At 36.5% G+C, this 27,262-nt stretch overlaps 3 protein-coding genes and 2 long non-coding RNA genes across 5 annotated transcripts; 2 read left to right on the forward strand and 3 right to left on the reverse strand.

Annotated features, from left to right (window-relative positions):
* Positions 1–16: 16 nt before the first annotated feature.
* LOC119991103 (protein decapping 5-like) lies at positions 17–5,228 on the reverse strand. The gene is given in 9 exon segments (XM_038837313.1): positions 17–268; positions 270–386; positions 500–610; positions 717–914; positions 1,393–1,458; positions 2,174–3,145; positions 3,240–3,311; positions 4,006–4,106; positions 4,892–5,228. Coding segments are annotated over 9 exon segments (1,836 nt in total). The 5' UTR covers positions 5,061–5,228; the 3' UTR covers positions 17–238.
* Positions 5,229–10,168: 4,940 nt separating this feature from the next.
* On the forward strand, positions 10,169–12,510 carry LOC119991042 (piriformospora indica-insensitive protein 2-like). The gene is made up of 2 exons (XM_038837224.1): positions 10,169–10,862; positions 11,175–12,510. Exons 1-2 carry the CDS (start codon positions 10,641–10,643, stop codon positions 12,246–12,248), a joined length of 1,296 nt encoding a protein of 431 aa, XP_038693152.1. The 5' UTR covers positions 10,169–10,640; the 3' UTR covers positions 12,249–12,510.
* Positions 12,511–18,726: 6,216 nt separating this feature from the next.
* On the forward strand, positions 18,727–19,985 carry LOC119992016. The gene is made up of 3 exons (XR_005466305.1): positions 18,727–18,966; positions 19,087–19,837; positions 19,971–19,985. It is a non-coding gene; the product is annotated as an uncharacterized LOC119992016 (long non-coding RNA).
* A 303-nt stretch (positions 19,986–20,288) lies between these two features.
* On the reverse strand, positions 20,289–21,017 carry LOC119992015. Its single transcript, XM_038838591.1, has 2 exons — positions 20,832–21,017; positions 20,289–20,729 (listed from the first exon to the last, which is right to left on the reverse strand). Exons 1-2 carry the CDS (start codon positions 20,932–20,934, stop codon positions 20,509–20,511), a joined length of 324 nt encoding a protein of 107 aa, XP_038694519.1. The 5' UTR covers positions 20,935–21,017; the 3' UTR covers positions 20,289–20,508.
* Positions 21,018–22,977: 1,960 nt separating this feature from the next.
* LOC119991912 lies at positions 22,978–23,764 on the reverse strand. The gene is made up of 2 exons (XR_005466294.1): positions 23,567–23,764; positions 22,978–23,458 (listed from the first exon to the last, which is right to left on the reverse strand). It is a non-coding gene; the product is annotated as an uncharacterized LOC119991912 (long non-coding RNA).
* Between the last annotated feature and the right edge of the window lie 3,498 nt (positions 23,765–27,262).

Below are 27,262 nucleotides of genomic sequence, written 5' to 3' on the forward strand. Positions count from 1 at the left end.
GACCGGCGATAACCAATTTGACAGTCAATTGAAATCAAATGCTTCTCCATTAGCTCCATAAAGGTCTCCTGAAGAAGATGGGAAACGAAAACAATCTAAAAACACGCATCTGCATTTTTAAGACCCTCTGCACAGTCGGAAATAAAAAAAAAACTGAAAAGCTACAGCTTATAGCCTAAATCTGCGGCACAGTGCTGGGCAGCCACACTTAAGATACATTTCAAAACACCTGCACCACCTAAGAAGTGCGACTGGGCATGGCCCTACCTCCGACCCCTTCCAACATAGCCATAGCCTCTTCCATAATATGATCCACGAGAACGCCCACCACGCAGAAGCCCACGGCCACCTCGACCACCGCGGTACCTTGGAAAGTCACCAAAAGTCTGCATCCATAGAACAGAAAATGATTATCAATGAAGTTTCCCCACCCTTTTTTTATAGAAGAAGTTTCCCCACCCTGTGGAACTGAAATGCCAATACAAAAAAAAAAACCAACCTCTGTGTCTATCTTCATTTGCTCGGAGAATCTGATTCTTCCATTTTGTGTGTCGCGATCAAGTGCATTGCTTGAGAGAGAATCAAAGAAGTCATCCTTATTATAAACAGGCTGTGGAAAACAAAGAAAAATTGCGAATGACAAAGTAGCGAAGGGAAAGAAATAGAAAATTTATCTCTACCAAACTAGCCAAGAGTGAACAAGATAACATCACCACCTTGGCAACAGTCTTAGGTATTTCACCATCTGCTTCGTCCAGAAGATCATTTTCATCAGTAATTCTTCCATCTCCTATGTCAATTGATGAAGATTGGTTACTCTTACCAAGATGACCCCACACCTCATCCTTCTTGAATTTCTCATTCATTGCAATGAAATCAAAATCCTCCGTAAATTGTGTGACCTGACGTGAGCTCTGCACAAAAATCATATCACGCTCAACTCTCCTATTAAATATCATTTCCATCAAAGTCACGGGAAAGACAAATTTACACCATCAATTCCATATTTATTCAAAAATTATACAATATCCTTTTACCACCCAACACTTCATACCATAATATGTTTGTACCCCCCCCCCCCCCCCCCCACAATGCATATGGATGAAATGCACATTATACAAAGCCAAATCTAAATTTGAGTCAGTTGTCACATCTTTAAAATTGTAAGCAAAAGCACCTGTAACTTGACTAGCTTTCAGCAAGAGAAATATACTCACTCAAGTATAAACCAAAAAGATATAAGGCAAAAATACATACATAGTTCTGCACTAAAACAATTAAGCCAACTATCAAGATAGGTCCAGTCAATCTTCAATCAGCTATACCATGAGAAAGTGGGCTTTGGGGTGGGGGAGGGGGAGTGAGTTGGGAAAGCAGAATGTAACATATTACCACAGTTCCTCTTCCTGGTTCACGCCCTCTGTAACCATGACGATTTTGGAAAGGAGCCCCGTTCGGCTGGAGAAAAGAAAGAGGAAAAAAAGTTTAAGAAAACACTATTCTAAAAAGATCCAGAAAAGAGGCAAGGACACCAGTGCACAAAGGCTCCCACAACACTGCATTCCCTAAACTAATGATGAAAACACTTTGTATACTGCCCCACCTGAAAGAATGAATTCAACGAATTATGCAATTCTCCAGCTTAAAAAGGCAAGAATGCAGACCTTAGCAATTTTCTTAAAGAGTAAAACTGTCGTTTGAGACTAAAAGGAATGATGAAACAAACAATTGAACGATTCAAACAAAGGTCACCACACTGCAAGGGCCAGTTACAAATACAGGGACCGCAAAATCCAAAAGATAGTCCCTTAAGATATCTACCATCCAAATCCCCAACAGAACATCATCATTTACTCACCAGTAACACAATCACTGAATGACTTCTCAAAACAATAATTCACAGGGAGCATTCTATGATCTCGCTAAGCAAAAAGCAGACAACATTGACAGCATATCAAGTGTCATCAATCTCATCATTAACAGCATCCACAATACTGCATGTAATATTGAAAAAACACTGTGTGACGGGCATTTTAAAAACCTCACAAACAATGCAAAATCAATGTGCATGTAACAGCTCATGCAAAGCCTATGCACACATCAATACACAAAAGAAGAATGAACTGTATGGTAACTGTATGTAAATGTGCACACGTGTGTATGCTTTGAGCACCTTCTGACTAGCCCGTTGTGGTGGTGGCAGAGGCAGTATAGGAGGCTGACATTCTATCACAGCGGGTACTGGTGTTTCTGATGGTGATGATGAGGACACTTGAACCACTTCCACATCTTTATGAGCTGCTTGCACAGACTGAGATAAAGCAGATGTTGAAGTAGACCCAGATTGCAAAAGCTGACCTGGGGTTATCAGCACAGGTGTTGGTGTTTCTGCGCGAATAGAATTAGACATCCCAACAATAGAAGACATAGGTTGGGATGAGCCTTGATATGGCAAAGTTGAAAAAGTAACTGGATTAGCCTTATTAGAGCTGGGAGGCATGATGGCATTTAATTCTGGGCCAGAAGTTGTCAAAATTGATTGTGATGGTAAGCTTCCACTTGGCCTGACCACAGGAAGGGCAGAATTAGGAGCCTTATTAGGCATCAAACTCGGCAATGTTTCAGATGCTAACGCAGCAGATGGTACTGGAGGTAAAGTTGATGGCAAAGCTGAAGGAGGCATGGAAGTGGGTAACAAATTAAGGGAACTTGTGCTAGTTGATATTAAAGGAGAAGAAACTTCCTGCAAGTTTGAAGCAGGGACATTTGAGACTGGCAAGTTTTGTGCTCCAGTGGGTACAGAAGCATTAAAATTAGGATATTGCAATGGCTGTTGCATTGATGGAGGCATTGACAGTCCAGGTGGAGGTCGTAGCATAGACTGTTGGTGCAGATGTGGAATCCCATTTGGAGGACCATAATACCCTTGCCAATACATTGGCATGGCAAGCCCGCCAGCAGTTGCACTTGCAGGAGAAGGAGAGGCCCCCCAGGTACCTAAATTCCCTCCAGGTTGATATAGAGGCAGCCCACCTTGGAAATTTGTACCGGGTAGACCCACTTGTTGATTATGTGCACTAAGATCAGTCAAAGACCCACTGACAGCAGAGGGCATGCTTGTAGATGTTGGGCGAGGATAGTGAGACTGCACAAGAGGTTTACCATTAATTCATAGTGACAATAACTTGGCCCAGTGCATCATGCATGATGAAACTAAAATCACTCTTCCTTCTAGTTACCTGAATTATAGCCGGATCATTATTTATAGATGGTGTAGGTTGAACAGGTGGAGAAGATTTCACCTGTAAATCCTGCAAAAGCAATCAAATACAGGATGGTTGAGGTAGTTAAATACAACATGTCGCTCCGATCTTGAAGCTACAACTATTTATGAACATGACCATCAAAAGAATAAACCACGCTTGTTTGAAAGTAACACATCTAAACACTAAAATGAGTACTAAATACTCCAAAAAGTATTAACACATTGTACATTTAGCGACTACGCTGATAAGGTACATTCTAATGCTAGAAAAAGAAGCAAACTGTTTAGTTTATATAAATATATGACCACTTTGCAGATCATACATTTTTCAAACCCAACAATTAAACAATTTACAAAATACATTGTATTTGAATAGAAATGTCAACATAATAGCATCCAGCTCAAACTTGATTTAAACAACAACCTTCTCAATCTTTTATCCTTTTTTTAAAAAAAAAAAAACTTGCAGTAACCTAGTTATTATATATGATAAATATGATTTTGCCTGTTTGTCTCAGTCTCTCAGATAATAATCATCAGATTAAAACTACCATAACTGAGATTTCCTTGTCCAAGACTTGCTTGTAAGCTTTGCAATATCAACTGTCACCAGATGAAATGCATTACGCTTTGTCCATTTGATTCCTATAATAATCATAAGATGAAAACTACCATAACGCTTTGTCAGATGACAACTCCTGAAACAGTTATAAAATCCTAAATGTTTGCTTATAAAATACCTTGATGTCACTTCCACGGAACAATATGTATTCATAGACTCTGTCACTTGGCGGGACCTGTGGACCATCCTTTTTCCTTCCCTCGGTTCCAAATGATCTCACTGCCATATTGAAACAACTAATGAGCACCAACATCAAATTCAAAATAGCATGAAAAGGCAGCATAGGGAAACAACAGGAAATAGGATCTCCAAAATCAACTCTCACTATATAGTCCACATTATCTCCAACCTAGATTCATGTATTCAACAGTGTGAGAAATGAAGAACTGCTACCCGTAAATAAATTATTAAAAGAAATCAATGCACCAAGAAACCAAGACGTAAAACTAAAGTACAAAAACTCCATAAAACCATAAATCTTGTAAACCTTCAGAAGGAAATGTCAATAGAGATCATAGGGAAAACATGAATGCCACAAGCATACCTTGGGAATTTATCCTACTAACATATGCTCAACAGGAGGAGTAAAAAACATTGGGTAAATTACATATGCAATTCAAATTTGCAAACTAAAGTTCACAAGGACTATGATAATACAAGTGATCTAAGCACCCAAGTGCTTCGGAAAATTCATCAGAAAACAAGTCAAAGGAGAAAATTATGACTATTTATGCAAACTAGTTCAGGGAATTATATACATAACGAAAATGGATAAAAACATGGACAGCCAATTAAATATATAAAAGCCATGAATTCAACGATCTTTCAACAGTGAAATTAAGAGAAAGAAAGTACACTGAGGTAACAGTAAATCTAAGAGCCACACCTCTACTAAATCCATAAACCCATCAAAACCACAAGCTAACCCCAAAAAAGAACAAAAAAGAAAAAGAAAACAAAAAGAAACAAGATGTCGTTTGACTGTATAAGCGGAACAACGATACCGTTTCTCAATCCAATACTGGACTCCTCAGTATTGATGTTGTAGAGCACACCCTCGTATCTGATCTCGCTCTTTGATGTCAAGCTTATCAAGCTCCCAATGTAAGAATCCGCCGCCGAACTGGATCTCGACGCAGAACCCGGAACAGAACTAGAATTCTCAGTAGCCATAATCGATATCTTCACTCTAAGCACAGACTAAGCACATGTATGTGTTTGTAATTCGCCAAAGAGAGAACGTAGTCAAAAGGATGAAGAGAAAATCAGAAATTAGGGTTTAAGAAATTTGGGGTTAAGGTGGTTGTGATCGGTTCCTCTTTGCGGAAGGAAAGATCTAAATATCCTGCATCTCTGCGTGCTTTAGGTATTTTTTAAAACTTTAATGCACCGCCAATTGGAAAGTGGCACGTCACACTGTTTGGACACTTTGGTCTTTTAAGTGGGAATTTTGGGAGAAGTTTTTTTGGAGAAATTATTGAATGATCCCGGTACACGTGTGTCATACAATCTCTGATGTGATGCACCAGACTTGGTGGGACGACGGTGCTAATTTATGTGCATTGTGTAAATATGAATCGCAAATTATTTATTTTCATTCTCGACTACTCATATATTGTCACCAATCACACGTGAATTAGTAAAATCTCGTTCATTCTAGGACACCACATCAGCAAATGAGGTGGTGTTTAGCACCTCTTCAATAATTAAAGTTAAGCATTTGGACTATCGGGTCAGTTTTGGTATCGACCCGAGATGCATGAATTTTTTTGAAGTGTTCCTCGATGGAAGTCCTAGGGAAGTAGAAGTACATGCAAATGATAGCAAGCATAATTGTGGTATTTCCAACCTAACGAGAAAAAAATGATCGAAAATGTTAAATGACCTAACATTTTTTAACCCAAGTTGTCCCAAATCTAGGTGACAGTGCCATATAATCATGCTGATATGAAATATTTGTTGACATGACTAATTTTTTTGAAAATCAAACTTCCCCATTCTTTCTTCATTTTCTTTTGTTTAAAATTTGAAAATCAAACATTCCCTCTTTTATTTCCCACCTTCATTTTCTCCCACACTTCCATTATTTCATCACATCTCATTTAATCATAAATAGACAAGTAAATCATTCATATTCACGAATTACATTGAAAAGAATTGTATTACATTGTTTTTTTTCCTGTTAAGAAATGCAATTACATTGTTTATTTGTATACAGACATGCAATTACATTGTTTTTTTACACAGACCTGCGATTACATTGTTTTCAAAACAATGTAATTTTCACAATAAACAAATATAAGCTGCAGAAAAAAATAGTCCACAAACCATACAAGAATAACAAGGTAAATAGATTGTTTTAAAAGCATAATCATTCAAATGGTTGTAAACACATTGTTACATTGTTTTTAAAACAGTGTAACTTCCAAATATGCAAAAAAAGGAGAACAAAATTACATTGTTGTTGGAGGTGGTTGGGACTTTTGCTGGAGGTGGCCGGAGATGTTGTTGGAGGTGGTTGAATGCTCGGATCGACGAATTACATTGTTTTTGAAACAATGCAATTTGCTCGGGTCACTGGAATCCGGTAGCTATTTGGCCAGAAAACGGATGGGTAAGGTGTGTATCGATGCCTGGAGTCCAAATATGAGGTCGGTTGTCGGAGACGTCGCAAGAGGTGGCCGGATCGATGCTATTTGTGCTATGGTGATCTCGTCATTTGGGAGCTTTTTTCTGACGATACAAGCGGCGGTGGGTGGTGTGGAGTGTCGAAAAATGATGGTGGTGGTCGAGCGCTTCCGTTCGGTAGGTCGACAGCTCCGATCGATGGTTGGACGGAAGAGCTACAATGGTGGTGGTGGTGTTTCGTGAGAGTGGGAGGGAGAGGAAAGAGAAGAAAGAGAGAGAATGTGAGTGATTATATAGAGACAAAAGAGTGATGTGGCTGCTGATGTGGAATGTCATGTAGGATTGAGAGAAATTGGGATAAAATTTGTTGGGCCATTTAGCACTACCGAAAAATGATAAGAATCTCAACTTTTGATGTCCTAAAGTCATCCCAACTTAATGTGATATGCAATGAGTGGATTTGTATAGATACTCTTACATTTAAAGTAAATTATTCATTGCAAAACTCCAAGACTTCTTTGGACAAAGGGTAACACTAATATCATATAACCCAACCGAGTGACATATAAGTAAAGATCAAACTCCTCTCACACATAGACGTGTTTTCAAGGATTACAAACTATTTGCAACAGTCCAGGAGAACAAATCCATGCGGGCGCGCATGATACAGAGTAGACAATATCTATTGATGTATTGGGGGATAACTACCCAAATGCAGGCCTGAATGCCATGGTCAACCAGGGATTATGTTACATTGAAAAACTGATTTTCATTCCTCTTACATTAATAGCCCCTGAACCAAGTAGAAAGAGTGAATTTCATATATCAAACCACTTCATTGGGGCCTCTTTGGGAAAATATATAACAGCAAGCAATCCATTGAATATGCAAATTGCTGGATAGTGATCAACCCTAAGAGCAAGCCCAAATCCAATCTCCTGTGATAATCAATCCAAGAAATCTCAAAATCAGGTATTGAAAACTTCTCAAAGGTTTCAGTTGCAAAGTCAAAAGGACATGATCAAAAGACCAATATCTTCATCGTCGGCCCACCAATAATAAACTCCATTGTTGTACGTATCAAAAAAATCAAGAATAATACCACACGACAATCATAAACATTGAGGATTTCCCCCAAGAATCATTGTTCAGAGAATATAGCTCAATTTGATCCATAAACTCATCCTCAGGGAAATCATTAGTAACAAATCTAACTACCTTGTAATCGTTGGTATTTCGATCAAAACCAAATCCACGACATTGATACAAGTAAGAATCTGCACCATGTGGGCGCTCGATTCAGGACGAAGGGAGAGGCTTGAATTCTCTAGTGGCTGGATTCCATAGAACAATTGTCTCCCATTGTCATCAATGCAAATTAAGCCATTGCAGGTACCAATTACTTCTGGAATATATCGAAAGCCCTTCACGAATGGTATGAAATTCGCTATCCGTGTGAGTAAGCATCTCGTTACCTCCGCCAGAATAAGAGAGGATGGAGAAAGACAAGTCTTTGTTATGTCGTTCAGCATGATGCCGCACACTACAACACTGGGATTAGTTTGATTCTGATGGTGTTTGGCAACAAATTGGGGTCTTTGAAAAGATTAAACCATGATTTGCATACGCAACTGAATCACTTGAGAGATTTCACTGGTAATCTTGTAAGAATATTCATCACCAAATCTTCTGGGATGCAGTGATTCTGCATGGCGGCCATTGAATGTCTCGTTAGTTTGTTCCAAAACCTAATAATACGTAACACGAAATTGGTAGCACTCTTGTTTGGCACTCTAATAATCGTTCTTTTGGGCTTCTCCAAGAAGCCCACTTAGCACAAAAACAACTAAGTGGCCCAACTAAATGCATGGAATGGTTTGAGCATCGAAAGCAATCGGCTCTAGGACTTGGATGCATGTAGATTAGGATGTCTACACCATGTGACTACATTATTGTAAAATTGGTTGATGGTGCAATTCTAAATTTCTAATGTGCTTTTTTGGGGTTAAAATATGTTAGAAATATAATTCCAAACACATCAAAAAAATATTGTCCGTTTTGGGCCACACGACGACATATATTTGTTCTTATTGGACCGTCGTTATTGGTTCTTAGGTTGATAAAATACATTGGTTGTGCGAGAGAGACTGAACCTTTATTTGTCACTCAATCGAGTTATGTCAATTCGATGTGAAATAAAATCTTAATGTTGTTCCGCACTTGTGGACTTGGTTATGTCATACCTAACAAGTGGTTAGATAGAGGTCATTACAAATGGATCAAGTCTAATTCTATGTTAGAAATCCAAACCAAACACATCAACAAATATTGTCCTTGATCGTTGTTTGTATATAATTATATAAATCGGTTGGGTTATGTCAACCGATATGCGTGATAAATTCTTAACAAAATATACCTAATTTTCATCGGCAGAACACTTCATGAAAACAAGGTTATTTGCATGCCCTGCGTTCTGAGATTTTTCTTCTTTCTTTACAAACTTCTCCCTCAGAATTGAAAGATCCATGCAGCTGTTTTTCTTTACAAAAGCACTATCGTTAGTACAATCGTTAAGATAAACCCGTTAACGTTTATGTGGTAATCTCTAATCGGTGCAACTACACTGTAAAAGGCTAGACAGAAAAGGACTTGTCATCCCCTAATAGCCCTGCCAACACAATTAACTAGTATATATGGGCACAAAAGAAAGAAAGAAAAGAAGTAGATATGGGCTAGCCCTACATAGCCTCTTCTATCCTTCACATTGTGGTGGTCCTTCTCCTTCCTTGACAGCCCAATATGCGCCTCCAAAAACCACTACTTATAGCTGCCTTTTGCACTTTGGTTTTTCATTAAAAGATCAAATAAATGGACTTGGTCTTTGTAAACCTACAACTACCAAAAAGATGAGCCCTATAGTCATATAACCAAAAAGAAAGACATATGGGCTACTCCATTCATTTCCATGATAAATATGGTTTTATGGGTACCTTTTTCATGTGCAATTTCTACGAACTATGTAAACAATCAATAGGGTTAGGCCAAATTTTAAACTATTTGATAAGCAAATGTTTGATTGATATGTGACACTGTCACACTGAGACTGGTAAAAATAAAATAAATGAATAAAAGAAAATGGAGGGTGAGTTACTGTGTTTCTCATGGCAGTAAAAGATTTTCACTTTTTGTCTGTCGAATTACAGCTACCATGCCATCTTTAAGCCGATATGCAGCCTGGAAGTCTCCCCACTTCTTTATTTCTTCACAACCTCAATAGACCTTTGTCTTTTACTATGTCTCCCTCAAAACAGTTAAAAACCCAACAGCTCAAAAAGACACAGACTGCAAAAACAAGAGAGTTAAAACCCCAACTCTTGTCTTTCATGCATTTACATGCACCTATTCTCCATCAAACCATAACCCTAAATCCTATCACAACTACACTAACTAATCCTACTACATCTTAACCAGGCTTTAAAACCCTCCAACTACCCCAATCTTTAACTACACATGGAAACCCAATTTATTAAAAGGAATAGTAGTAGTTATTGATAATAAGATAAGATGGTACAAGCACAAAAAGAGTAGGCCTATAAAGACTCTACCTTTCCTTTCGCTTTCACTAATGAAGGCTCTTTCAGTTACTAGTCCTTTACTCCTTCCCTGATCTTGTTGATTGTCATTACTATTATTACTTTGTTTATGCTTTGAAAAGTGTGCTTGGATCTTCTTGTATTCTCTCTGCAATATACTTCCTTAGCTTTCCCTATAAACACAAGGTAGCAAGTTCTGGACTTTGCTTCACTTCCTCTTTCTAATGCAACTCTTCTTGGCTCTCTCTCAAAATACTCTCCGTCACTGCCCACTAAGAGGGTACCTTGTTGTCATCTTCTCAAGATCCTTGCACCTAAACTACGTGGGTTTGATTCCTTAGTTTTATACTTCTTTTGGGTTCTTGTTAACTTCACTGGAGATTCAAAAGAACCGCCAGAAAAACGTTCATCCAAGTTCAGGCCGAAGCTTCACCCTCTTATGCTCTGTTTTCTCTCTGTTTCTACTTAAGTCTGTTGAGTGCTTTTGGTTCTTCGTAATCTTGAAGAGTTAAAAGAGTTGATCAAATTACCCATGAAGAGTCTAATCAGAAGAAGCAGAAGTCATGTTATTCTGGTGCTGTGCATGTTGAGTTTGAGTGGATTGTGCACTGGGGAAGCAGACAGTGGTGATGATGGGGCTCCAATGGATAAAACAGAGCAAGCAGCACTTTATTCTGCAATTCAGGGGTTTGTTGGTAATTTGTGGAATGGCTCAGATCTCTATCCAGATCCTTGTGGTTGGACTCCTATTCAGGTCACTCCAACTTTCTTGAGCTATAATTAATATTCAAATGTCCAAATTCAGTATACATGACTAGATTCTACAAGTGTGGTTGATGGAGGTTACTTTAATTAGGAGTGAAATAATCGGTTAGGTTAGGGTGGTTGTTTTTTTTCCCATTTTTTACATAAATTTAGTTGATCGATCAATTATTGTTGATTATTTCAATTTTTCAATAGATACTTTAAAGAAATATATAAATTTTTTTTTGAGAATAACGAACCGATGGATTCGATTATTCGGTTTGACTTTTTTAACACCCCTACTTTTAATTTACCTTTGCAGGGTGTCTCTTGTGACATCTTTGATGGACTTTGGTATGTAACTAGCTTGAGCATTGGACCAATCCACGAAAACTCTCTAATTTGTGCCCCAATTGTGGAATTTAGACAAGACTTGTTTGAGCTTAAGCATCTAAGATCACTCTCCTTCTTCAGTTGCTTCATTTCACCCCACCAGCACCCAATTGCCCTCCCTACCACAGATTGGTCTAAACTCGCTGGAAATCTAGAATCACTAGAATTCCGATCGAACCCGGGTTCGATCGGACAAATTCCTACTTGCTTTGGCAACCTCATCAACCTTCAATCTCTAGTGCTATTGGAGAATGGCTTAACAGGCGAAATACCTGAAAATATTGGACACCTAACCAGCTTGAAAAGATTAGTACTTGCTGGTAACTGGTTCACTGGTAGAATCCCAGATAGTTTTGGTCGGTTAAATGAGCTACTAATTCTTGATTTGAATAGGAATCTACTGTCTGGTCCTTTGCCTTTGACTATTGAGGGATTGACTTCACTCTTGAAGCTTGATTTGAGTAACAATCAATTGGAGGGGCAGCTGCCAAATGGGATTGGATATCTAAAGAATTTGACACTCTTGGATCTTAGAAACAACAAATTTTCAGGTGGGTTGACCAAATCACTTCAAGAAATGTATTCCCTAGAAGAGATGGTATTATCTACCAATTCAATAGGGGGAGATCTCAAGAGTATTGAGTGGGATAAACTACAGAATTTGGTCATTTTGGACCTCTCAAATTTGGGGTTGGTTGGTGAAATACCAGACTCTTTTGGTCAATTGAAGAGGCTGAGATTTTTGGGTCTTAGTGACAATAAACTCACAGGCAGTCTTTCACCAAAGCTAGCAAGTCTACCTTGTGTTGGTGCCCTCTATGTTGGTGGAAACAATCTTACAGGGGAACTAAAGTTCTCTCAAGAGTTTTACAGGAAAATGGGTCGGCGGTTCGGGGCATGGAGCAACCCGAATCTCTGCTATCCGGGTGGGTTAGTTTCTACAAGTCATGCTCCTTATGGAGTAAAACCATGCCAGCAAGAACTAAGAAGTCATTCTGATTGATCCCAATTTGACTTCCAAGTTGGGAGATGGCAACTTGAACCGAAATTCCCATTTCATTACTCCTTTGGGATTCTCAAGCTTTTGCTGTTTATGGGCTTTGGTGGGTTTTTCTAGTACAACTATTATAGATGAATTTCCTCTTCAATTTGTACTTATAGGCCCTACCTTGAGGTGAAAAGAAAAGAAAGATTTAGCTCACCTAACATGAATCTTACAGCTTTCCTTTGTAATGAGTTTAATTTTGTGGTTGACATATAATAAATTTCTGACCATGTATTGTTGGCATCAAATTGCGTCCTTTTCAGCCAATGATGGTGTTAGCCGGATGGTAAAGAGTATGGTAATCATACTCTCCCACAATGATTTAATCTTACCTGAGGCATGAACGGAGACATGGATTTTTCTCAAAATTGTGTCCTTTCAGCCCTGGTGGATTGGGAACAAAATGAGAAACCCCAACTAAAGCTTTAAATGCTGAGAATTTGTGGTAGTAAGACTCCAGTTTGATTTTGTGTGTTTTTTGGTTGGGTTTTCAATGCAATTGCGGTTATGAGACTTTGAATACAATTGAAAATGAATTGCAGTCTGTCACTCTGTATGGGTGGTTGCTACTTTTTTTCGAGTAGATTTATAGGCTGGCCACTTCCAATTCTAGACTCAGTATATGTTTAAAGTAGTTGATGATGAGGCTCTAGACTCTGTCGATCATAAAAAGGCACTGCCTCTCTTCTAGTGTAAAAGGCTCTCCTTTTGACACACAAATCATCTCTCTTTTTTGCATGTAATATGCTGTTGGCTAAAATCAAATTCACATACAAACAAACATAGCACAATATTTATGTGGTTTTGACTGTAGCTTACGTTCACGTACGTACGTACAGCAGAAATTGAATTTCACTATGTTGGAGAAGATTACAATGAGTAAACAAAATGTCTCTCAAGGGTTGGCTCTCATAAATTTTCTCCCTCTGTTTTTTCTCTCTATATCGCAGTTCTCAATGATACAAAATAGAAACCCTCGCAACTTCTATTTATAACAATCCTAAAATTCGTGCAGTTACGATTTCTTTTGCGCGGCTATAGACCTCGCTCGAGCGACAAACTCTCTGGTCGAAGTCTGTCCTTAGCAAGCAGCATATTTGATCGAGCAACAAGCTCCCTGGTCTCTAACCGATGCTGCACTGCATGGATCGCTGAAGCAATAAACCTCCTGATCCCAAACCCTCATTTGAGCCAATTTGTCCTAAGAAGTTGTTGTGACCCGACGGTGTGAAAACGAAGGAAACACACATTCCCTCCAGTATTCCACACACGGCATTCGCATATATAGTCGTTATTTGGACTTTTTGAAGTATGAATGGGCTGTTGGACTCAAAAGTCCAAATTCACGCCATCTGGCATGTCATACGAGAATGCACGTGAATAAATCAAAATTAAATTTATTTATTTATTTATTTTCTCTTTCTCAAGTCACCGAAATAATTAAACAAATTAATTAATTAATTAAACAAAATAAGTCACCGCCATGAATAAATAAATAGGAGCAGTACCGGATTCAATAACTCCTGCCACAAGAATTTGTCGGTTCGATTTCAGTCGTGAATACTTGTCCATTTCACATTTTCAGGAGTAATCGAAATCCAACGGGTGAGGATCGCGTTGACTCTTGAGAATTAGAATACTCGATCCAACAACCCATGACTTGACACATGTTCAATTCAACACATCGTTACACTATTTTTCATACTATTGCATGTTTAGCCGAACTGACCCAATATTATGTATAATGTCACTAACATCGGGAGTTCGAATTAACTGAGAGTATTTTTTTTAGTCTCGTGCACTTGCTTTTGGCCCACTTTCTTGGAGAGGTTAAGAGCCCCTTTTCACCCGCATATAAACTTCCATATTCAACTGCTGTGAAAAACATGCTGAAACTGTGGATCCAGTCTTGTATTCAAATAGAAAAATAGTAGCCGTTGATTTATGTGAAAAATGGGGTCCATAATGTGAGAATCTCTCTCTCCCTCTCTCTATATATATATATATTATCATGAATTTTGTTACGTATATGTTAATTTTCCATTTTATACATTAAGTTGATGGTAGATTATTTCAAAACTGAAACTCGTAAATTTTCTTAATCAAAGTCTAATCCTTGCCGACCCTAAACTCCCAATTTCGCATAGAGTGACAGAAGATACAAATTAGAATTTTAATCTGCTGGCACTTAGCCCATTACACAACCAATTAAATTAACCCAGAATGAAAATATATCAAGCAAAACTAGGAAAGTCGGAGCCGGCAATAAAATTTTCAAAATATTGGTATAAATAACATTCCAACCGTTGACAATCTTGGGAGATACAATATATTTAGTCTTTGGCGTGTGCGTCACTACTCCTTACTTTTCCTACTACTTGCCTCCGCCTCCCCCTTCTTATGCCAAACTTTCTTCTAACACACACTATATATATTTTCTTAAACCCTACCTTCCTAGCTACACCAACAGCTTAATATTCTTCTACAATTAATGGCTTCTATTTCTATCTACCACCACCTCCTCCTCCTCCTCCTCACTCTGCTCCTCCTTGTTGGTTCTTGCGCCGGAACAAGGCCTGGTGCGACGATGATTGTGGAGCCTCAAGTGACGGGATTTCGGTATGGAGATCAGCTCTTCAATTTCTTCCCTAAAGGAGTCCCTAGACCACCTTCAGCTCCGTCCAAGAGGCACAATTCGGTTGTCGATTCTACTCAGAATTGATGGCGTGCATATCCGTAATTCGTCATACCTTCTTCTTCTTCTTCTTCTTCTTCTTTTCTCTATAATCTTTTTGGCTCGGATGTGAAGCAAGAAGAGATTGAACAGTCGTGAGAAGAAGATTTTTTTTTCTTTCTTTATTTTCATTTTTGGTGTGATTTTTAGTGATAGTTGTATAGGGAAGATTTAATTGTTTATTGACGCGCAGGGTATTATTTTATGAAGTTATACAATTATGTAGCTTTAGGTTAAAAGGTTTTATTGAATTATTGATGTTTTCTTTTTTGATAACCGAGAATAATATCATACAAGTTTACTCTTTGAATATCCGATAGGGGTCTAAACTCGACCCTTCAAACCCACACGTGAAAAATTTATCATCTGACGACATGATAAATTAAGTCTAACGTGTGACCACAAGAATAGTATTGTATTGATGAGGATGCAAGTAGCATGTAAGTTTTTACATTGTGGAAGATAGTGCATATATATATATTTACCTTGATATTGCGAAAGTGGTAGACTTTGTTCAGATTAGATTTCCTTCAAAATTGGCTGCTCTATCTATCCAATATTGAGTTTGAATGTGATCATTTAGAAAGAAAAAAAAAAGTAACATTTTGGAATTTGTGTCGACGTTGATTGTTGGCCTGGGATTGTATTTAATTTCAGCAATCCATATACTTGCCAAACATGTTCTTCGCCAAACCGTTTCCCCTTTAGAGAGAAAAAAAAAGTGGTTAATTTATTGCTAATGATGGACACATAATCTGGCGTTATGTTATAGATTTAACGTGCCCAAAAACTTGATTTATTCGTGACAATTTCATCTTAAATCCATTAGAATTTCATCATAAATCGTTGTGTGTAGGTTTAGTAGTCTGAGTTTAAGTTCATATCGAATGTTCAAATGACAAACTCGTGTAATATCATTCTCGGATATAAAAAAAAAAAAAACTTTTGAATGCAATCATGCATGATAAAAATTATTAAATAATCATGTGCCAGCTAGGCATGCCCTCAACAAACCCTTTATTTTAATAAACCATTAGTAATTCAACGCCTTCATTCTCCTATAACTACTTTCGCTTTTAAGTATAAATAAATATATAGTTTTACGGAATGCCATCTCTTATTTGCCAATCCTCCATATAAGAAACTAAAATAATTAAGACATTTATTCAATATTAAGTCCAAGCGATATAATATATACATATAGGAAAATTCTTAGGTGAGGGATCTCTCACTTTATTTAAAACGAAGAATCCATCTGACCATTCATTTGGTGTAAAGGCGGTCTCCACACGTGATGAGATCCGCGTATGATTGGTGTTAGATTGATATTTAAAGTGCGGGATCCCGCACCTGAGAATCCCTTATATATGTGTGTGTAACATGGTGATGTAAGCAATTGTATTTGTACAAGTAATTAGGAATGCAAACATTCAATTTCTTGATGTTTGTGTCCATGACTTTCTCTTGGCAATTAATATATGACTTAGTCAGGATTATATAAATCCTTGTTACAATCATTACTCATGAGCTTGCATTTCAACGCTCGTGTTTATTAATTAATATATGTATGTTATTCAATGCCACAATTTGATAGCTGGCCATTTATGTCGTGTTATTAATATAGTGAGTTAAGCTTAGAAGGTACTTATGTTGAAAATTGCAATCCTACTCACTTTAAAAATATTATTCATTTTCGGTTTATCGATTTCCTTATATACATCTAGCTCGTACGGTTTTATTCCTCACGAACCTTCTCACTTAATGGTACTTAAGCTCAAGAAAAAAAATCTTTTAGTGTGATAGAGACTTGAGTTTCCCGATAAACCACATGGTTTGGACATCTCAAACCGATGTGAGATAATTTAACAAGTTAACTATAAATATTTGCATAATTTTTAATGTCTTTTAAGTCTTATATTCGTTAACAATTTCGGTGATAAGTTAGTGGTGAATCCCTATAGAGTCAAACTGTATGAACTCGTGAACTCCTGAGGTTGGTTGATTCTCACTAAGAACAGTATCCTTATAACTACGCGATAGATTTTGGTTCAACTTGTCCTATTATGGGTCGAAATTTTTTTGCGTCCTTCAAACTCATATGGGATGTTCAAATGTGAAACTTATATATTTCGTTATAGGTATAAAAAAAAAGAAAGTATTAGGTTGGCACAAAATTTCGATTATGGAGGAAGTAACCATTCACATTTGATTAATTATTATACTATATAATAATATAGATAGATTTTTGTCTTTCACGTGGGAATTATTGTACGGTCTCTTTTATTATTATTATTATCGTTGACATTAACCAATGTTTCGGGTTGAAATAGAGAGTTAGATTACCAAATTTGTCGCCAAGGATGTCTCAATTTGTCGACAAAAATTAATTCCAAGAAAGCCACGGCCCCCCCACGTTCCTCTTAAGTTGCAGGCTTGCAGCACAAGAAAAGTCTCTGCTGGCTTGTGGGGACTCATATGGGCTCCATTTCTAAACTTAGTTCAAAGTCAAATTAATTGATCGATTTTTCTAATTATATTTTTTTTTTGTGTTCGAAAACGAAATCATACAAATTTTTTACTTTGGACATTCTATGAGCCTAAATTTGGACCATCAGGACGCGGACCCAAAGATTTTTTACCTGACGACATAATAAGTTGGGCTAAAAATCCAGCGCGTTGTCATAAATGTATTGCCTCCAATGAAAATTAAACTCAGGATCTTCTGAATCTATACGATTCACTAGAGTATCACTAAACTGATTTCTGAAATCATGTATGCACATTGACGCCTTATTAGGAAGCTAAGATTATCAACTTTTTTGTGAAATCAAAAAGGGATTTTTATTTTTAGCACAACATGCATAATGGGTTTTGGTCACCAACAAAATTGGAAACTGTTTGTTTTTCTTTAAAGAAACTTTTTGGGAAAATTAGGGCCGGTGAAGAAATTTCAATTTGGTGTTCAAAGAAAAGTATTCATACATTAGTGGCCTTTGACTTTGACCATTATTTTAAACGCCTAAATTTCAAAAATTTTAAGATTAAATGACTTATATTAGTATGTACATTTTTCTTTTTAACTTGATACCTTTATGTCCAAATCTATATAAGAAATATACTGGGTGAGATATGATTGGGGGAGTGTACGTAACTAACATACACTTTTGGAACTCGTCTAAACCTAAAATTTTGAGTCGGTAGGTTATGGGTTTATGCACGTATATTAATTGCTTAACGTTCTTATATAAACTTATCGGATGTGGTAAATCCCCAACAACGTATTTATAATTGATGTAAAAAGTTGTATAATTAAAAACTATACAAGCTTTCCTAAGTAATGTACGCACATGCATTTTAGCCAAATATACATACCTACATAATTGTATGTATATGTTTGCACAAGTATCATGGACACTTGCATAGAGTGAGTGGTCACTGATCCATATCCATATACCCGAAATGTATAATTCAATTCCACTTTACTTTGTGCCCTGAAAAACTCTACAATCAAATATAGAATAAGCATCAACTGAAAGATATATGCAAGATAAACAAAGCATCTGACAGAGAGCAGAACCCTAAAAAGCTCTCTAGCTTCAGTTATTATTCTATTCCTCCATCAACCACGCATCTACCACCACTTGTTTTGTGCATTATTCAGCTTTAATCAGGTATAAATATGAATGTGTTGGCTGCAACTTCTACTCAGTCCAGCAAAGGTTTAGTGCACAGAAATCTTCTTATAAAGCTTCTTAATTTTCTTAAGAGGGTTTCAGAAGAATGGCATCAATGAAGGCTGAGAAACCTGCTGCTGGGACTCAATCAAGTGGTCAGATTAAAAACGAGCCTGCTACTAAACCTAGTTCTACTACCCCCAAAGCCCCGGCCTCAAAGCCGGCGCCTAAGAAAACCGAGCAGAAGCCTCGGGAGCCTAGGAAGAAGGTTGCATATATATGAATTATATCAATACTTTAATGATTTCATTTCAACATGAACATATTCTTATTGTCTCTGCAGTTGATCTGATTGATTTTTTTTTTCTTTTTGGGTGAATTATGACAGCCAGCAGGAGGCAGGTCAGCTGCTAAAGCATAAAAAAGAATGAGCTAGTGGATGCATGCAGCATGCGGAAATGTCCATGAAGGAGTTGATTCATGGCTGTCCTTATTAACATTAAGGGGGGTTATACTAGTTTCTGCATGTTTTGTGTCCATGTCTATGTCCTTTTAGGCCTGGCCTATTAAATAAAAAATATATATATTTAAAGATCTTGTAGGTTTTTGTTCAATGTCGGAAATTTAGCAGTGCTTGTGCAGCATGATTCAAGGCTTCAAGCCTCAATATTTAGCAGTTTTTAATATAAAGAATACCCCAACAGGAGAGAGAGAGAGGGGGGGGGAATAATTTAGTGTTTCTTGCCTAACTAGTTGGTCTGTGAAACATTGGAAGTAACCAACACACTGTTTTGAAAGGCAGAGCATACTCTGTTTTTGTGTAGGTTGTGATACATGAGTCCTAATTCATTCAATGCACTCACATGACATAGCATTATACAACATATTTTTTACACTAGTATGAACATCTCTATATAGGTATTATAATCCCACATCGATTGGCATAACCCAAAAGATGTGGTTTATAAAAGTCATGTCTTTTATATTCAACAAAATTATTTTCTAAGTTTAAGTACTATAAGCGACGACCCAGAAGAACAAAACCGCAATTGATAAACCCAGATACTTGGCTAAGGGCATGACAACTCATCAGTGTATCTACGTGAACGGATGAACCTAAAACAGATAATATCGTTCATGTGAGTAGACTGAGATTTCAAACAATTGTTTTATCCTGAACAAATCACAAGTTGTAATTCGCTTCTCTGTATGTAAACTGTCATGGTTCCTCTAATCAAAATAACAAATCATTTTTATGTGCTTCTGTTGCAGCGATAATGACTTTTAGCTCAATTTTACGATTGATTTGTTGAGCTAAATTGAAAACCATCCCAGCATGTTAGAAGCGAATCAAGATCGGATTCCATTTGGTCGCTCTTGAGAGTTTTTTGGCATCAGTATAAGCTTTAAATTGGAAAGTATCTGATTCTACAACCAGTAAGTAAGTGCTCTCCAAGTGATCAATTATTCCATTCTAATCAATGAAGGAAGAGAAACCTGGAGTAGGGACTCGATTACCTGGGCAGGTCATGAAAGAGTCTGATACTTCTAACTTCACTTGTATACAAAATATAGCCAAATAAGAAGATGAAGCTTCATATATAGATGCTCTTAATCAACCATTAATAACAGAGCAAAACAGAGTAACATATAATCCTCCATGTATGCTCTTAAAACATATATAACGAATCCCATTATTTCTTTTGATTTAAGTTATCTTAAACAAATGAACCATCTAATGAAAGATGACACAAAATAGGTGAACCAGAATATATATAGAACAATGATTATACCATGCACTCTCACATAATTAAGGGCAAGCACGATTATACATATTGCTGCATATTTCTTTTTGATTATTAGGATCAGGACTATGAGGATTATTTCTCTTAGTGGTCGAGGTAGGAGGAGACATTGAGACTGTTCCAGAAGGAGGACCATCTCCGACGTAAGAGCCTGCGTGGCCTGATTGACTTCCATGAACACCACTTTTACTTTGTCCATTGTCTGTCTTATTTTCCCTCATATCATCTGCATATGCGGCAGAAATGCATGTTGAACAACTATGAGTAAAATACAAAAACATAGATACAGAGAAGAGTAACAGAGTATGAATACTGTGATGCGTAATACCAGCTAAGATTCGTGAAGCAAGACCCAGTTGGACAAAGAGTGGGCTTATGATCAAGCAAAAGAAGCAGATGAGAAGAAAAGCAGAGGAAGACTTGTTTGCCATTTGTGTTTATGCTTGTGTTTGTTTTCTGAAATTTTTGGTGAAAGAATGATTGGTTGCATGCACGGGCGAAGCCAGGATTTAAGAGACGGGGGCAAAAAAATTATGCGGGGTCCGGGGGCAACGTCTTTGAAATTTTCTTTAGGACTAAGTGTCGTTTAATAAACTCACAATTCATCCATCATGGACTCAAGTCGTCACCGTAATTTGTCTCACTTTGTTAGTTTGTTGTATTTGAGACTTGTGTGTGACTCGAGAGACAGAAAAAGGTAGAGAGCAATTTAGCAAAGTTAAGTGGTTTTGCGCATTTTGTTTTTTGGATTTTGTAAAGAGGTCAAAGTCGGTTTTAAGAGTAAGTTCAATGGATTTAGAATAAAAAAATAATGGGATGGATTTGGAAAAATATTTTTTAAAGGGGAAGATTGAAAACTTAAGAGTATATATGATATTTTAAAAAAATTAAAGGGGGAAAATTAGAAAAAATTAGTCGTATAAGGTATTTTTCACAAAATAAAGGGGTAAATTCAAAAAAACTAATAGTATATGAGTATTTTCCAAAAACCTAAGGGGGCCAATTGTCCCCCTTATCACTCACGTACATTAGCCCCTGGTTGCATGTCTATGCATACGCAATACAATTAACGCGTCTTTAATTAGTTCCAAGAAATCAGTTTTCCATGAATAAGAATTGCAAAAAAAAACTAGATTCCTCAGTAAATATGTATTTCAAATATTTTATTTTTATATTATTTTATTTCTCATTGATTAAATCTAATCACAAAAAATTATTTTTTATTTTTAGAGTTTTTAATTTGGATATTCAAATTAAAGTGTTTTTTTAATTTAATTTTGCCATTGAAATAATTATAAACTTTATTCTAACCAAATATGACAAAAGAAATCAATGATGTCAACAAAGTAGTATTAAAACATTGGTAAGAAATGAGGATGCCATGAAATCTATTTTTCTGGCATCCTTTTTACATTTTCATTTTTAAATTTGCGAACCAAACGATCCCTTACAATTCAAAACTATTAAATTTTCTTCTTTCAAAAATGTCACAATTATTTGAGTGAGATTCACAGGCATCCCTGAATTGAGATGATAAAGTGACTTGAGAGTCAACCCAGTCGACTTTGGTTGCCCTTCTTTCGCGGCAATGAAACTCAGTCAAGCAACTTCTAATAAAAAAAAAAAGAAAAGAGATAAGATAATTTTGAAGATGACAATGGACTCAAGTAAATTTATTGGAACTTTCATGGAAAAAGTCCATATTGGACAAAAATTGGTGCACCACTAGTATTAAAGATAAAATGTTCAACATAAAAAAATTGAGGAAAATTTAAGTATTTTATAAATCAAGATCCAACACTTTTCAATTCTCGGGAATTCTTTTAAGAACAAAAACATGTGGGATTAAGGTTCGAAACGGATAATACTTCTGCAAATCATTTGGGTTGAATTTTCTTACAACTAGTGTATTTGCGACTTGTGCCACCCCAATACTTGAAATTCATAAAGTATTCTTGTACTCATTAAGGTATTTGTCTGTTTTGGATCCAGAATTCGCACGGTTTTATCTTTTGGAAAGAACTATTGAACGGTTAAAAGTGATCTCGTTCTTATAAATCATATAACACTTGGCACTATACAAATGATGTGAGACATTTCATGTCTTAACAGAGTCTCCCCTCAAATCAAGTAAAACACTTTCGACTTATTCGTTGTGTGGTTGTTGGGCCAATTACATTACTAGGGTGGGGACAAAAAAAAAAGCACAAGTTACAAGTTGCAAATTGCAATGCTTTTTCTTTGTAAATGACAATCCAAAGTATAAATTGAAAGATGCACAAGACTGCTATCTCTTTTATGCACTGTTAGAATACCATATCTGTTGGTACCACCCAATAACGTGATATATATACTTGTCCAAGTTCCTACCACAAATAAGAGATCTTTTCTCTTGAGCTTAACTACCGTTAAGCGAGACGACATACAGGGAAGAACAAAGTAATGTGGGTCCGATACATCCACGAGAACTGATAAACTCAAAACGGACAATATAATCCTCCAATACATGTAAAATTAATAACCCAGAAAACAGAGTATCATATAATCCTCCATATATGCTCTTAAAACATATATAATGGATCCCATTATTTCTTTTGATTCAAGTATGTGAAACAAATGAACCATCTAATAAAAGAGGACACAAAATATGTGAACAGGAATATATAAAACAATGATTATACATTGCGATCTCACATAATTAAGCGGAATAATTGGCATCGTTTCTTCCTTTCTTTGTCTTCTGTTCGATCTAAGGATTCTTTTTCGGAGTTCCAGAAGCAGTGCCATTGACAGTAACAGACGCAAATGCAATCCTAGTCTCCGTGGTAGGAGGAGACATTAAGACTGTTCCAGAAGGAGGACTATCTCCGGTGTTAGAGCCTGCGTGGCCTGATTGACTTCCATGAACACCACTTTTACTTTGTCCATTGTCTTTCTTATTTTCGCTCACATCATCTGCATCTCCAGCACAAACGCATACATAAGTATATAACAACTATGAGTAAATTACAAAACAGGGAAACAAAGAGAGAAACAGAGCATGAACACTGTGATGCGTAATACCAGCTAATATTCGCGAAGCAAGACCCAATTGGACAAAGAGTGGGCTTATGATCAAGCAGAGAAGCAGATGAGAAGAAAAGCAGAGGAAGACTTGTTTGCCATTTTGGGTGACGAATGATTGGTTGAATGCCTGTGTATATGCAATGCAATTAAAGTTCAAAGCTTTTAAATTTTATTTCTTTGAACAAAGACGAACAATTATGTGGGGGGCGGTCCACACGCATCCATGATTTGAGAGGCTAAAGTCTAAAATGGACTTGAGATTCAACCCAGTTGACTTTGACTTTAGTTGCCGTATATTTCGTGAAGCACAAGGACTTCTAATTTGGGTCTTTTGTAAAAGTACGGGCTTTGATTAGTGTAGAAGTACATGGGCTTCGGCCCGATCTGTCAATGGGTCTCAATGAAAGAATTCAAACACCCAATCCACTCGAGGTATTATCCGTTTTGGATTTTGTCTTTTAAAATGACCATTGAATGGTTATAAACGGATTCATATATACTTATAAACCATATATACCACTTCATCAATTACATTAATTGGGTGAAAAGAAGATACAAGTTGCAAATTGCAATGCTTTGCCTTTCGTACATGAAAATCAAAAGAATAAACTAAATAACGCACTAGGCTGCTATCCCTTTTGTGCACTTTCTAAAAAAAATGTCCTCCAATGCATTTACATTAGAATTAATAATTTTAGAAGTAAAAGAGAGATTTATTAATCATATATTGCTCTAAAATTATTATCAACTTTAATGAAACCTTTAAAATGTTGATGATAAGAACACCCGGCCACAATAATGAATTTCCCATTTGAAGCACAAGCTAGCTTGTTCACATCTATTTTGTAAACTATATGGTGTAATTTAGATCGGACTAACAACCGTGTATCAAAATAGTGGACATTTTTATGGTAATCAAGAACGACAATAAAAATTTGTCCTTGAGATATTCGGTATGTGCCTAAACTCGAGCCTTAGACCAGACGATCCAACAGCACAAAAAGTTTCCCACGTGACAATAGAGTGAGTTGGGCTAAAGCCTAATGCGTGGCCACAAGGGTATTACTCCTAGTGAAAATCGAACTCAAAACTCTCGAGTCCATTCGAGTGCCAAAGCCTAACACGTGGTCACAAGGATATTACTCGTAGTGAAAATCGAACTCAGAACTCTCGAGTCCATTCGAGCGTCAAAACCTAATGCGTGACCACAATGGTATTACTCATAATGAAAATCCAACTCAGTACTACCAACAGGTGTATATTTGGATGGGTATCAAACTTGAACATTAGCTCAAATGTCCATACGTGTTATATTAAATTTCTGTTTGCATGCAAGACAATTAAGTATCCCCAACTCCAAACTCTTATCTTTTTATTGAGAACGACACCATGTATACAAGATTGTCCTTTGATCTGAACCCTAATCCGATATATGAGGTTATGTATGGTGACTAAGGTTATGTATGATTAGACTCAATACTAGTGCCTAAGATTGTGCCAAATGGGCTAGATTTGCTTCTAACTTTTGTGAAAGCAAGAGATATCAAAAAATTGATTCCTATTGATAAAGGCATTGGTTAGCTACACCATATCTATTTAATTTGCTTGTTAGCTTTCAATATTGAACGTATAAAATTGGAAGCTAGTGGTTGTTTTAACTTCAACAGCATAGCAATCAAATTAAAGTATCCCTAGGAAGAACTCATAGCCATGCACTTTACTTGTAGAGCAAAGAAAAAGAAAATGAACATCATTTCTCGCTTTTGCATTCCCTTTTTCTTTTTTGTGCGATGGCTCCTAGTGCTATTTGTCAATGAACTCTTTTTGATATTTTAACCTAAGTTTGCGTAATTTTCTTAAACTGTCCCTCTTTACATGAATCAAGATTGGTTCACTTTGATATTTAGATGTGCTTAAAGAAGTTAATTATCTATCCCAACGCTTGTGATTGGAGAGTGAAAATTACGTAATTAATGGATCATATATATATATATATATATATATATATATATATATATATATATATATATATATATATATATATCAGGAATTCATACAAAGATAGTGGCAAGCAGGGATGATGAAACTCTGGAATTCTCCATAGTTTACAATTCTCATCCAATGGTGAAGAATAAGTTTGGTAGAGAAAACACTAAAGTGTGGTGTAATGTGACACATCTCTCAAATCATTATATCATGAGAATTGTGTACTCTGAGTCCAAATCGGGCAAATACTTATATTTATGCTATATTAATATAAAATATATATTAATTGACTCAACAATTAAAACATATATTAATGCTTTGATTTCGTTTCTTCTTATATATATATATATATATATATATATATGAATGAATGACATTTTTTTCATTTCCTTTTGGTCAAAATCAAATAAATTGACATAACATGTAATCCTAGATAATTGACATGCATTATAGTTAAGAATCCGACGTATGGAACTAATTCGTTTACTTACACATCTTGTTCAAACTTTTCCTTCATCCATGCAAAGTTAGCTCTCCAGAAAGATTGTGGTTCCTAAATCCTAACACATCTTGAGAGAATCTGAGTCCTATAGAATATTGATCGATCGGCACCAGATGTAGGATTGAAGAATATTGAAGATCAAGATATGCAAAGTAGAGAAACATGTACTAGGCGGCTATGTAAAGCGTTGTACAGAATGTAGTACAAATAAGACAATCACTTGGCATAGCCTAATTGGTTCTCTCTTCGGATTTAGAGCGTATGACGTACTTGGCATAGCCTAATTGGTTCTCTCTTCGGATTTAGAGCGTATGACGTAAGTAGTTCGAACCAACCAGTTGAGACAATTCATTATGTAATCCTGGTTCCAAGCCCCTACCCGCTATTACTAGTGTGGTGTGAACTATTTTGGCACTCATAGTTTACACCCACTCAACTGTCCAAAGGGCATGCTGGGCTAGGTGATTTCTCGGTTATCCAAAAAAAAGTATTAGAAATATAAGACCCTTATACATGAAGGATATTTGATGGCATTAGTTTTAATTTTGTGGAACCATGACCTAGCCAGAATCGTATGCTCTACATTTACATTTAGATATTTGGAATAAATCAATGCTAAATCTACGATGAGTTGAAGAATGATATTATAGTCTAAATCATGCAAGAATTTATTCGATATCGTAATATGATAATCTAGCTTATAATTAAGCTCATGCAAGTGTGATTTATATATTGTCGAGAATCGATTGGTTTGCTCTAGTTTATCTAATGAATCTTAGAAAGTTCGTGCCTTTTTTTTTCCCGACTAAATATAATGTTGGCATTTACATTTAACCCCATATTTCATTGAATAAGGGGCATATATAAGAATCTTATTTGATATCTTAAACCTACCACTAGGAGCAATATAATACTATTGTGGCCACGTAGGAGTGTGAACGATCAGTTTTTTTTGTCAACGGGTAGGAAACTTCTGTGCTCGAGGGCTTGACGGCTCAAGTTTAGGCCTATATCAGATGTCTAATGACAAACTTGTATGATATTGTAGTCGGTTAAAAAAAAAGTCTCAGACGTGCTTATTAGGTCCATTTTATAAAATTATCTTAATCTCATCGAGTACATGCATGTGGGTTAAAGTTGTATGGGATGTAAAGTCTCACATTACCTAGTACTATTTGAGGTTTTAGATTTGGATCAATGAACAG

Source organism: Tripterygium wilfordii, chromosome 22, assembly GCF_013401445.1.
Source record: "Tripterygium wilfordii isolate XIE 37 chromosome 22, ASM1340144v1, whole genome shotgun sequence".
NCBI lineage: Eukaryota > Viridiplantae > Streptophyta > Magnoliopsida > Celastrales > Celastraceae > Tripterygium > Tripterygium wilfordii.

Coding starts and splice junctions, on each gene's coding strand:
- LOC119991042 (XM_038837224.1), top strand. CDS start 10,641: ATGAAGAGTCTAATCAGAAGAAGCAGAAGTCATGTTATTCTGGTGCTG. Junction 10,863..11,174: donor GTGGTTGGACTCCTATTCAG/GTCACTCCAACT, acceptor TTACCTTTGCAG/GGTGTCTCTTGTGACATCTT.
- LOC119992015 (XM_038838591.1), bottom strand. CDS start 20,934: ATGGCAAACAAGTCTTCCTCTGCTTTTCTTCTCATCTGCTTCTTTTGC. Junction 20,730..20,831: donor TGCTTCACGAATCTTAGCTG/GTATTACGCATC, acceptor CCGCATATGCAG/ATGATATGAGGGAAAATAAG.